Raw genomic sequence first — 13,965 nt, 5'->3', positions numbered from 1 at the left:
TGCTGTGATGTTTAAATTTAATTTTTTGTTCATGAAAATGTCAATACAGTCTAGACTTACCTTACCTTAATTTCACTTCGGATAATCGAATCATGAATGAGTAGTTTATGCAACAAGTTGCAAAAAGAAGAAAAGAAGAAAAAATCTAGCTTTGCAACAAGTTGCTTACAAATTTTTTTGCAATTTCAAAAAACGCGTTTTGAATGGAATTTTATGCCAAACGTCCATGTGTTAAGTAAATTCACCGATCAAAACAAAAAAATATTGAAAATTGTTACTTTTCGATACTAGTGCTGAATAGTTCAACTTTTTAGCACCCATTTCAGTACTGAAAAGTTAAACTTTTCGACACTGGTATTGAAAGATATTGATTTTCAATTCTGCTTTTTTTTGGTAGAGAAAAGTAGGCCGTTTCATCGCTCGAGAATGACAAAAAAAGTAAGTTGTTTCACGACGGAATTGCAAAAAAAAAAATGTCGCTGTCTTTTTTTTTACTGTAAATATGAGCTTTAGCTGAACCCTAAACTACTCTAAACTAATCTAAAGTGATTAAAAATTTTGAAATCCATAATGGTAGCTAAAATGGCAACCAACCAGTCAGATTTGACTCAAATGGGGTCGCGGAACTTGCATTTGAAGTTGAAAAAAAAGAAATAAAAAAATACGAAAATTTGTGATTTCTCAAGATTTGATTATCCGAAGTACCATACAAACCTTCGGATAATCGAAACATCGGATAATCGAGGCTTCGTATAATCGAGTCTAAAATGTAGAAACAGAAGCTAACCAAAACCTCAATTAAGAATTTGGTGTAAATATCTGAACTCTCAGAAAGTTGGTCATTCATTTTAATTTTACCAATTTAAAATATGTACCGTCGGTGGAGATGATGGGTGATAAATAGCTTGTTGATTTTTCACGCCAAAAAAATGCAATTTTTACGGGGTCCACTAATCGAAAATACAAAATTTGACGGAGTGCGAAACTGGCTAAAATAGCCCATAAAATCTTATGTTTAACAATCAGAATGATTTTTTACACTTATTTATATATTAGGCATCCAAGCTAAATGATTTTTCAAGCTGAAAATTTTCAGATTGCAAAGGGATCATCAATTAGAGAAAAGGGATGATTTGTCAGATTAAATTGATATTTTGAAACCCAAGTCATTACATCAAGAATAAATTTTAATCTTTTTTTTTTAAATGCTCTGTTGATTTTTCTTCTATTTTAACTCAAAAAAGTATACAGTCGTGCCTCGGTTTTGCACGCCTCGGTTTTGCACCGTTCAGCTGCCTCGGTTAAGCACGGACCAGTGCTTAACTGAAGCACAGAGCTTATGGGATTTTGGCTATATGGGAGACATTGGCTATAATTCTATGAATAATCATGCAAACATCAAAAAATTATAGTGTTTTGGAATCGGGATGATGTCAGCTATCCATTAAAATTATCATTTCATGAAAAATTTCACAAAAATACGTATTTTTCCTGTATTTAGAAAATGCATATTCTCTAAAGAAACCAAAAATATATTGTTATTGCAATATGGGTATCAAATGATCAGGTTTTTTCATACATTTTGGATGTAACAATAACGTTTTTAGAAAATTCTCAAAATTTTCACAAAACTACGTATTTTCGAAAAAATACTCATAATTTCAATTTATACAATATGGGTATCAAACGATCGGGATTTTTTCATACATTTCGAATGTAATAACAAAATTTTAAGAAAATACTCAAAATTTTCACAAAACTACGAATTTTTGAAAAAAGTACTCAAAATTTCAATTTTCACAATATGGGTATCAAACGATCGGGATTTTTTCATACATTTCGAATGTAATTACAACATTTGAGGAAATACTCAAAATTCTCACAAAACTACGTATTTTCGAAAAAATATTCAAAATTTCAATTTTCACAATATGGGTATCAAACGATCGGGATTTTTTCATACATTTCGAATGTAATAACAACATTTTTGAAAATTCTCAAAATTTTCACAAAACTACGAATTTTTGAAAAAAGTACTCAAAATTTCCGTTTTTACAATATAGGTATCAAACGATCGGTTTTTTTTCATACATTTCGAATGTAATAACAACATTTTTAGAAAATACTCAACATTTTCACAAAACTACGAAATTTTGAAAAAAAGTACTCAAAATTTCAATTTTCACAATATGGGTATCAAACGATCGGGATTTTTTCATACATTTCGAATGTAATTACAACATTTGAGGAAATACTCAAAATTCTCACAAAACTACGTATTTTCGAAAAAATATTCAAAATTTCAATTTTCACAATATGGGTATCAAACGATCGGGATTTTTTCATACATTTAGAATGTAAAAACAATATTTTTTGAAAATACTCCAATTTTTACAAAACTTCGTATTTTCGAAAAAATATTCAAAATTTCAATTTTTACAATATGGGTATCAAACGATCGGGATTTTTTCATACATTTCGAATGTAATAACAAAATTTTTAGAAAATACTCAAAATTTTCTCAAAACTACGATTTTTTGAAAAAAGTACTCAAAATTTCCGTTTTGGGTATTTTGGGTATTTTGGGTTTTTTTCTAAAAATGTTGTAATTACATTCGAAATGTATGACAAAATCCCGATCGTTTGATACCCACATTGTAAAAACGGAAATTTTGAGTACTTTTTTCAAAAAATCGTAGTTTTGTGAAAATTTTGAGTATTTTCTAAAAATGTTGTTATTACATTCGAAATGTAATGAAAAAATCCCGATCGTTTGATACCCACATTGTGAAAATTGAAATTTTGAATATTTTTTCGGAAATACGTAGTTTTGTGAACATTTTGAGTATTTCCTCAAATGTTGTAATTACATTCGAAATGTATGAAAAAATCCCAATCGTTTGATACCCATATGGTGAAAATTGAAATTTTGAGTACTTTTTTCAAAAAATTCGTAGTTTTGTGAAAATTTTGAGTATTTTCTAAAAATTTTGTTATTACATTCGAAATGTATGAAAAAATCCCGATCGTTTGATACCCATATTGTATAAATTGAAATTTTGAGTATTTTTTCAAAAATACGTAGTTTTGTGAAAATTTTGAGAATTTTCTAAAAACGTTATTGTTACATCCAAAATGTATGAAAAAAAACCTGATCATTTGATACCCATATTGCAATAAAAATATATTTTTGGTTTCTTTAGAGAAAAAAATATGCATTTTCAAAATACAGGAGAAATACGTATTTTTGTGAAAATTTTCAAGGAATAATAATTTTAATGGATAGCTGACATCATCCCGATTCCAAAACACTATAATTATTTGATGTTTGCATGATTATTCATAGAATTATAGCCAATGTCTCCCATATAGCCAAAATCCCATAAGCTCTGTGCCTCGGTTATGCACGCCTCGGTTTTGCATCCCCCATATGCGGTGCTAAACCGAGGCACGACTGTATCGAAAAAATATTGTTTTAAACAATGAAAATTTAAATTGTATGCAATTTGTTTATTGAAACAAATAGTATTTAATACATTTTTACTGCTATTTATTTCCAAATAATAATACTTATGTTTGTCTTATGAAATCGGATATAAACATTTAACTATATTTTTAAATTTTAATCGACGATTTTAGACAAGTAAAATAATTTTAAATTTTTTATTTAGCTATTTTCAGATAAATGGGACACTTTAAATATTCTGTTCAAACTGAAAGTCGAAAAAAACGATAGTTTTAAGAGTAATTAAAAAAAGGCGTGTATAGTTATATTTTTAAATCTTATTTAATTGCATTGCAGTAATTTAACTATAAGCATTTTGTGAAACCTATTTCTTGAATTGAAAAAAAATCTCGGCTGAAATGGTTCAAAAGGGTTTTTAAACATCTTAATTCCAATAAATGTTCGTTCTGCCAAATCCCAACCCTTAATTGCGTTGCTATAAGATTCAACGAAACAATAAATTTCACAATGGTCAATCTCCCAATTATCTTTATTTCTACTTTCGCATCTTTTCGTAACCCAACAGTGATCGGGGAGTGTTCATGTCGCATGTCGTGTGATTTCTTAATTTTATATCCTTTGCAGAGAAATTGCTAGTGAAGGTAATGTCAAAGGTCATTGAAAATAAATGCAACGCAATCAAACCATTTTTGTCTTTTATTAGCTGTTCATGTTTATTTCAGATCTGTAAGTATGAGTGATGTTATCTTTTTTAAAAAAATGAGCACTAAAAACTATCCTCCTCAGCAGGATTCTATTACATAATAGGAAATTGAACTTTTTTCGTCTATTTGCCATTAGAAAGCGAATGTCCATTTCTCTGAATCGTCACATTAACCTCGTTGCTATTGTTCGGGCTGAGAACTGCAAAAAAAAATAGTTCAGATTGTTAAAAAAACAATTATCCAATCATCTTCAACTTACTTGGTGGTTTCCTTGGACGCCCTCCCTCCAGCAACTGTTTGAAGATAATATCGAACGGTTTCTCCACCAAGAGGAATGCCAGCAATGACAGGAAGTACGTTATAGCCGTGGCTGACGAGAGTACCTGAAACTGAAAGTTTTTTTGATATTAAAAGTCTTCTAAAAAGGATGCAATTCACAAATCTTACCGCCAACAGTGCCGTGCCCCGCTCGGCCTCGTGCAGATTGGCGTAGATCGTCTTCAGGACGGTCATGTGGATCAGATAGAAGCTGAAGCTCAACCGGCTGAGCACCCGCAGCAGGGAGTTCTCCAACAGTTGGGACGTTCGAAGTGTGCCGAAAAATGTGTTCCGATTGGCGAACATTAGCACCAGAAAGCCCACCGTGACAAAGGCCGCGAAGGACAATCGCTGAAGTCCACTGTAGAGGATCGTCCCTAAGGACGGGTTGTCATCGGTGTTGGTTTGGAAGAATGGGTTCGAGAGGCTGAAGGCAAGCAGAATCGGGAAGACGCTGTATCGGAGGGGTTTGAAGAGCTGTGGAGGAGAGCGGTGTAAGATTGGGAAGATGCGGTCTGGTTGGTTAAATTGGCTTTACCCTGGACTTTTCGAGCAGCAGGTCATTCTTCTGCATCTTGTGGTAGATAATGCCGACCAGCATTCCGGCAAAGTAACTCAAACAGTGCGTCTCCATCGCCACGTACGTTTTGGTGAACCACTTGTCGTACCACAGCTGGAACGAACATGCCCTGAAGTGGTACTATTTTAGTTGAACCGTTTTTCAGCAGTAATAGTAGGTTATACTTGTTTGATAGGAAGTAAATCCCTGAAGTAGAATGGTAGCCAACGTTGAGCATAGGCAGGATGAATCCAGCAGTGAGAAGTGTGCAAAACATTGGTTTGAGCAGCTTTGGATATCTGCAAAGGCAACTAATTAAAACACCAACAGTTATCTAGATCTCCCACTTCTCACCTCCAAAGCACCATCAGCGACCCAAACCCAACGATAAACAACTGAAAGTCCGCTGCCAAGTACCATGTCTGAATCAGGCATTGCTCCTCCGGTTGATAGTAATTGTTTATGAACAGCAGATTGATCCACCACTTGGCCCGACACATGATCCGGGGAGTTGCTACAATCCGGTAGGCCGAAGGACTTTCCAGCAGGTCGTACACGGAAACGCTGTGCAGTAGCACCACCAAGTAAACCGGCAACGACCTCAGATATCGATTCACCAAGCCCAACCAGAACATCTTCCCCGCAAATGGCTTACCGTTGGTCACCTTGACAAACTGAACTGCCACCAAAAGGCCACTAATGGCGAAGAATACGTCAACCTGAAAGGGCATTAGCGTCAGGATGGCCTGCACCATCGGAATCGATCCAATTTTTTCGGTAAACTCGGGGTTCTGGATTGTGGTGAAGCTCATGCCGATGATGACGTGATCGATGGTGATCGTGGTCATTACCAACACCCGGACGAACTCCAAAAATCGTAAACTTTTCTGAATCGGGTCGTTGTCGAGCTTGATCGTCAGTCGGTTGATGTTTCTCCGGAGTGAAAATGCTGTGAGAAGATTTTGTGCTGAAAATTTATCGAACAGTTGTTAAAATTATCTAAAGCCAGACTGAATGAGTGCAATTGCTACATTTAGACTCAAGAAGTGACCGATAGTGGTTGTGGTCACTGTTTTTGGCAAGCACTCCGTCGTAGATAGATGCAGCCACGGCTAGTAGAAATAGCATCACGAGGACAGCATAGAACGCAATATCCCAAAAATCTGCAACGAAAGTCAAAAACCTGTAAACCTCAAACTAAATTGTACAAATCATTAAAGTTTACCGGTTGCCCTTATAAGTGTTTCGTTAGTGGTGCAATACTCGATTTCGGAGTAAACGCTAAGATTGTACTGCAACTGGGTTCGATAGTTTAGACAGATGTTGGCCAAATCCCCGTACCGTTGTCTGTACCGCTCTATGCCCGGCAGGAGCCAATCGTTAATGATGTACTGGAATGTAAAAGGGTTATTCGAAAGTGCGTATTCCAGAGTTAAATATTAATATTTTTTTCTCAAATTCCCAGTTGCAATACTGACATAATTTTTTTAAACTATGTGAAAAAATTGCGCAAAATGACCGCAAAGTTGATTCCAATTCAAAATCTAATGACGCCATTCAATCCCACGTCCAATTTCTTTTGAAAATTATTTTTCAAGGGCCTTCATTTTGAATCATTTTGAAAAACTCAAAACGAAACAATAACAAATTATTTCAAAAGGATACTAAATTATTAGAAATATGTTTGAGTAAAGACGGTGCTCTTAAAACAATTATGTAAACAGTTCTTGTTTAAAAGATTGGAAAGACTCACAAAAATATTACCAAAACCAAGAATAGATTATTTTGAAATATAAATTTTTTACAAAAATAAGAATACAGTCATGCCTCGGTTTAGCACCAAATATGGGGGATACAAAACCGAAGCGTGCATAACTGAAGCACAGATCTTATAGGATTTTAGCTATTTGGGAGACATTGGCTATAGTTGCATGAAAAATTATGCAAACATCAAAAAATTATACACAATAAAAAATGGTAGGTTGATTATTACCACTTTTTTGAGTAATATTACTTGAAAAAATTGTAAAAATGTGAACCTGATGAATATTCAACAGAAACTGATAAAAATTCATCATTTTCTGATGTAATATTATACTTTTTTTTTACACAAAATCTGTCACCATTTCCTGATGAATATTACCATCATTTTTTCTGTGTTGTGTTTTGAAATCGGTATGAAGGCAGATATCCATTGTAATTATAGTTACATGAAAATTTTCACAAAAATACGTATTTTTCCTGAATTTTGAAAAGCAATTTTTTACTCTGAAAAAAACTCAACATATTTGTTATTGTAATATGGGTATCAAATGATCGAGTTTTTGTCATACGATTCGAATGTCATTTTTTTTTTGAAAATACTGAAAAATACTCAAAATTTCAAATTTTGCAATATTGGTATTAAATGATCGGATGATAGGGACTTTTTCATACATTTGGAATGTAACAACAACATTTTTTGAAAATTCTCAATTTTTATTCAAAACTACCCAAGCAACACACTCTGTCAGATAAACGTATTTCCTAACTGGTTGTATAACCCATCCGCCTCGTTATCACAACTTGTTCTACAACTCCTGTGAACTGGAAAAAGCGCACTTTTTCTTATTGTATAACTTGCCAGAAAAAGATGCAAGTTATCAGAATAAGTTGTACAAATGTATTTTACAACACTGTGATATCTAACAAGAGATTCAACGAAAAAAGGGGGCGTGGTTTACGGATGTGCTGTCAAACCAAAGCGTACACTGGAAAGGAAAGTAAGATTGAAAACAGCTGTCTAACCGTCGACTAACTTACATGTAAACAAACATTTCCTATTAGAATTTCAATCAACGACTATGCTAATAAAAAAAAATACGCCTGTTTCTGCAAGATTTATTTAAAATAATTCGAAATTGAATTTAAAAAAACAAAAACAATCATGACGCGCATGTGATTAGTGTGAAATTTCCTGCATGGCGAACTTTTAGATTTTCCTTTTTTGATGAACTTCCTCTTTCCCAAGATTAGATCCGACGACTTCGAAGACTTGTTGTTATCTCCACGGCAGGTCCAGGCGCTCTTCCGCATTACTCCACGGGGCTTCATAGTAAATAAGCTGACCTAATCGTCAATAAGAAGGTTGCTGTCTGTTTTGTTAGCTAAAGAACAAAGGCTGTTATTGGAATTGAAGTTATATATGTTTGTTTCAAGTCAGTTTTTGTAACTCCATTATATAACTTTGTTATAACAAACCGTTTCAACTGTCATTTCGAGAAACGTACCACGGAGTAATATTGAAAATCGGTATGATTTTTATTTGTTGTTTTCTCTATCATAAACTCTATAAGCTGATAATTTTTGTAGCTTTTACCAGCGATATGTTCACAAATGAATCAGGCAACAATCAAAACTATTGCAATCTTCAATACATCAACATTTTTGAAACTCTAAATTCCTCATGTACAAATTAACACCTAACAACACGCAATGTCAAGTTGAATATGTATGTTGAGCATCAGTTTTATAATCTATTCTCCGAAAACATTTGTGTAACAAAGCGAGAAATCCTAAGGTTATTTATAAAATGGTTGACCACGCCCATTTTTTTGAAGATGCCGTCACATGACAATGTTAGATAAGCAGTGAAACAAACAGTGCAATATTGTTTTTATTCAACAAACTGTTTTCGAGTAAAACATTGCAGATAAGGGAACAGCATCGTGGCATATCAGCACTTTGACGTTCAATTACAGCTCATAAAAAGTGTTTTCGAGTGAAATAAAGTGATAAATAGCTCAATAGGAAGTGAGCAAGTAAATTTCTATCAAAAGTGTTCCAAAATAAATTGTTTTAATAGTGAAAATCAGCAAATTGGATGGAGTTAGGAGCGAGTGCATATTCCCTATGTTTTGTGTAAAAGTTGGAAAAGAGTGAAGTTGACTGTGTTTTAACACTTGTATGGCACACATCTCATGAGTTACATAAGTCAGTTATACAAGTAGTGAAACAAACTGATATTTAACTAACGTTGACATTTTTTCTCGTATGTTGGTGAAAAACAGCGATCTAACTATTATTCAACAGTCGACAACTTATGAGTGCTACTTGGGTACCTAGGCCGTTGCAAATATTTTTGAAGATTATGTCCCTTGGCTCTGACCAAAGTCGAGGGGGGGGGATATTTGGATGAAAAAAGTGTTTTAAATTGCATTTTACAGGCGTACAGTTGCTTTCCAATCATTAGTTTTGAAATTATCGAGGTATTGATGGAATTTTTTTTTCGCGAAAAAAAACTTTTCGTGAGACTGTCCATTGGTATTTCATGAAAATTTAAAATCTTTTCAAAGGAGTGCAAACAAGCTGAATATGATTATAAAGCGGAAATATGAATTTTAACTGGTTTTCAGTTGATTAAACTTAAATTTTCATCTACTTTTTGAAGTTTTTCGTAAAAATATTCTTTTGCCCCCTGATTATTTAGGCCAACTTTGTAGGTAGGTGGAAGAGGGGGGGGGGGGGTCGACATAAACTTTGAAAAATTATTTTCGCAAAAAAACTCTTAAAATCTTGGTTGAGTATTAAATGATCGCATTTTTTTCAAACATTTCGAATTGAATAAATTTTGAAACTTTTTAATTTTGAGTATATTTTAGAAAATACGTAGTTTTGTGAAAATTTTGATAATTTTAAAAAACTTTTATGGCTTTCTAAATTTACTAAAATTCCTCGATCATTTCAATCATTTGACATTTGATTTTCGAAAATTCGCGAAAAATTTGAGTATTTTCAAAAAAAATATGCTATAACTTTAAAATTGTATGAAAAAATCACGAACGTTTAGTATAAATATTGTAAAAATCTGAAATTTTCAGTGTTTTTTTCAAAAATATGTAGTTTTAGAAAAATTTTGGGTTTTTTTTAAATGTTACTATATTTGAAATGTATGAAAAAATCCCAACCATTTGATACCCACATTGAAAAAATAACTTGAACTTTGAGTATTTTTTCGAAAATACGTAGTTTTGTGAAATTTTATAGAATTTTCAAATAATGTTGTTATTACATTTGAATTGTATAAAAAATTCAAATCATTTGGTACCCATATTGTGAAAAAATGAATTTTTGAGTTTTTTTTTTCAAAAGTACGTAGGTTTGTGAATTTTTCAATATTTTCAGAAAGTTGTGTTATAACTTTTGAAATGTATGAAAAATTCTCGATCGTTTGATAGATTGTTAAAAACTAAAATTTTGAGCATTTTTTTTCAAAAATATGTAGTTTTGTGAAAAATTTTATTATTTAAAAATATTAAAAATCCTGATCATTTGATACCCATGTTGCAACGGCGTTGCAACATGGGTATTGGCGTTGGCAATGGCGTTTTTAAAATACAGGAAAAATACGTATTTTGTGCAAATTTTCATGTACCGTAATCTGGGGTGAATCGGGACTACAATCTGAATAGGGACAGCAGTTTTTAGAGCACTTAAAGCATTTAAATTTGGAAATGGATGTACACATCTTGTTAGTCAGAGTTCGTTCTAACAAAAACCAACTAGAAAAATCAAAATATTGTGCTCTAACATGGTTAAAACTGCTGTCCCAATTCGCCCCATGTGTCCCGATTGACCCCAGTTTACGGTAATCATAAGTGCATCTGCATCTGCAGTGATCTGCTCATGTTTCATTGAATGGATAAACTCAAATTAAAACATTAATAAATTATTTGAAACCTTATGAAATTGTTAAGTGTTTACTCTGAAGCTCGTGAAAAGGGACTTTTTATGAAAATTCCCCCTTTTTCACAAGATTGGGTGATTAAGTTTAAACAATTCATAACAGCTTCAAAATGCATTTGAATTTAAGGAAGGGAGAAATTTAAGGAAAAAAGGGGGAAGCTTAGATGATTCTACGTTACAGTTCATTATTATTTTTTGACTGAATGATAAACATAACACATTTTAAATGGCCTTACTAAATTATAACAATAATGTGAATTTTTTTTTCAATTTTAAATACATTTTTCGAAGAGGGATTGCCATTTAGATTTTTTTTGCTGCAATGATCCGCTGTCAATCCTGTCTAAGTTGAGAAAAACCGGAGTTTCCCGTTTCTGCACTCATACCTTGAATTGAATATCGAATTTCGGCTGCAGAAACTGTTCCCGCTGCTTGTCGCTGAGATTCCCTACGAGTTGCTCACACTGCTCTATGCAAATTCCACGCGCCAGGATGTCGTGCCTGTACTGATGCTCGTATTTGGAATATTTCTGCAAAATTGAAAGCACTGTAAATCCGATCTTCTCTCCAACAATGGTGTAGTACTTGAATTGACTTCCATATGGCGGATTGCTCGTCAGGTTTCACGACACTTTTCACCACACAAAACACTGCTGCTGGATTTGACCGAAGGCAACTTTCGAAGTTTTCATACTCTGAAAGGGCAGGCATCTGCCAGTATTCCGTCACTAGTTGATTGAGGAAAGTATGGATGAAAAAACTTTTTTTTAATACAAAAAAAAACACTCACTATTGAACTCAGTTCGTTGCAACCAACACGTGACCCCACAGACAGCGTGACTCAGCACGACAGTAATAAACCAGAAACCAAAATTCGCAGCCATTTTTTTTCTTCATTCAGCAAATGACCACAACGACTATTTTTGGGAGAATCGAAAATTTAGCACGCTTCTCTGTCAACGATTTTCAAACGACTGTTCGTTTCGCGACGACCGATCTCGATCGCGGGGATCATTTTCCATCGATGCTGTTAGAATCAACTTTTTTCAATTCAAACTTTATCATCTGTCCGAAATGTGGGGGTCGATGGCTGCAGAAAACGAATCCATGCTGGTTTGCGACTTGATTGAGTTTTATTGAATGTTTGAAATCAATAAATGTTAAAAGCAAGATTCCTTGACAGAATTCTGGTCTGTTTCCATAAACAGAAACTTGCTTGACCTCTTCTTGTAACTTTTAAATTACTTGATAGAAATTTAAAATACTTTATAGAAGCTATATCCAAACGTGCAGATAATTCAATATTAAGAGGTACCGTCATCTGTGGCGTTTCGAGATAGCAGTTTTAGCCATATTGCAACCTAATATTTTTATATATTTGAGAGGTTTTGGCTAGAACATATGCACATTCATTTACAAATTTGACAATTTTAAGTGCTCTAAAACGTGATGTCCCTAATTCACCCCAGTTAACGGTACAGAATACTGTCGAATTCTTCGCCATATTCGATGGAACTTCTGCCGGAAGGAAGCATCACTGCAAAGTTGGCATAAATTAGTGCCACACGCGAATCCATATCGCGCTACCGCTAAAAATGGCTCCGTTGTATTTTCGGGTTTTATTTTTGCAAATCCACCCGATGTGGTCAAGGTCACGTGGAACCCGTTTCGGCTTAGGATGCTGCTATTTCGAGCGGTAGACGTTTGAACCGGTTTCGCAGTTTTCGCGGTTGTTGTCACCCCACCGGCGGAACGGCCGTTTTTTCAACTATTTTGATCCACTTGAATGGTTCAATAGAAGTTAGCCCAAGCTTTCAACTGCACGGTTGTGACCTTTGACTGTGACTTGCGACTAACCTGTGATCTGGCAAAAATCACTAAACCACACTAAGCCATGCATTTTTGCTCAATGTCGATGGAAAAATTGGCGGACAGCCGCTGGTCTTAGTTGAGCACGAAATTGAAATATCAGGTGCCCTGGGCTCTGCAGGTTAAGACATCATTTACATATTGAAAAGTGTGTACTGTCCAAAAGATGAATGACCTCTGAAAAATTCAGACGGCCTTTCCACGGTCGTATGTAAATTTTGTGACGCAATTTTAGATGCAAATTGGTGAGCGATGTTAAAGGATCTATTTTTGACTTGAAATTTTTCTAAAGGGTAATCCTCCGCCAACTCACACAGCAGTTGCCCCAACCCCTCTTCGATTTGCGAATCCGAGATCCGTTTTTTGATACCTCGTGACGGAGGGGCGGTTCGACCCTTTTCATTTTTGAACATGCAAAAAAAGAGGTGTTTTTCAATAATTTGCAGCCTGAAACGGTGATGAGATAGAAATTTGGTGCTAAATGGACTTTTATGTAAAATTGGACGCCCAATTTGATGGCGTACTCGAAATCACAAAAAAACGTATTTATCATCGAAAAAACACTAAAAAAGTTTTGAAAACTCTGCCATTTTCCGTTGCTCAACTGTAAATTTTTTGGAACATGTCATTTTCCGGGAAATTTAGTGTACTTTTCGAATCTGTATTGTCCCAGAAGGGTAATTTTTCATTTTCGTGTGTTTTCTAACTTTGTATGGTTATTTTTTAGGGTGTAACAATATCCTACAAAATTGTAGAGCAGACAATAACGAAAAAAGATGTATAAACATAAGGGGTTTGTTTACAAACATCACGAGTTATCGTGATTTTACGAAAAAAAGGTTTTTTTTTATGTCTCTGCTACCAAATTTCTTTCTCATCACCGTTACAGGCTGCAAATTATTGAAAAACACCTCTTTTTTCGTATGTGGAAGAAGTCGTACCGCCCCTCCGTCACGAGATATTAAAAACGAACCTCGGATTCGTGATCAGGGACAAAAGTTGCCCCTATAGGACAAAGTTTCACGCAAATCGAAGAGGGGTTGGGGCCACTTTTCCCAATTTCATGTGAGTTGGTAGAGAATTACCTTAAAAAATGATCATAACAACACACTTTCGCAGTTAGAATTCATCTAATAAGAGATGAGAAAATTGAAAGTTTTCCCACTAGAAACGGAGACTTTGAAAAACAATTCAAAAGGTCGTTCAATCACCTAGGGGGTTGCTCTTTATACCGTTTACTTTTCTAAAAACCGTCCATCTACAAGCAAATCTTCCTATCGTTATGCTTTTAAAAAAGTGAAAATGGATATTGTCCCTCTTTCCCT

General features: G+C 34.2%; 1 protein-coding gene across 1 annotated transcript; it reads right to left on the bottom strand.

Annotated features, from left to right (window-relative positions):
• Window positions 1-4,149: 4,149 nt before the first annotated feature.
• On the bottom strand, window positions 4,150-11,724 carry LOC120431212 (nose resistant to fluoxetine protein 6-like). Its single transcript, XM_039596355.2, has 11 exons — window positions 11,562-11,724; window positions 11,357-11,499; window positions 11,158-11,301; window positions 6,273-6,438; window positions 6,079-6,210; window positions 5,402-6,014; window positions 5,233-5,346; window positions 5,027-5,177; window positions 4,618-4,965; window positions 4,430-4,559; window positions 4,150-4,369 (listed from the first exon to the last, which is right to left on the bottom strand). The coding sequence occupies exons 1-11, from the start codon at window positions 11,653-11,655 to the stop codon at window positions 4,293-4,295; spliced, it is 2,112 nt and encodes a 703-aa protein (XP_039452289.2). The 5' UTR covers window positions 11,656-11,724; the 3' UTR covers window positions 4,150-4,292.
• Window positions 11,725-13,965: the final 2,241 nt, after the last annotated feature.

The sequence above is a fragment of the Culex pipiens genome, chromosome 3, assembly GCF_016801865.2.
Source record: "Culex pipiens pallens isolate TS chromosome 3, TS_CPP_V2, whole genome shotgun sequence".
NCBI classification, from domain to species: domain Eukaryota; kingdom Metazoa; phylum Arthropoda; class Insecta; order Diptera; family Culicidae; genus Culex; species Culex pipiens.
Note: the sequence above shows the minus strand (reverse complement) of the source record. Positions and strands in the feature narration are given on the sequence as shown.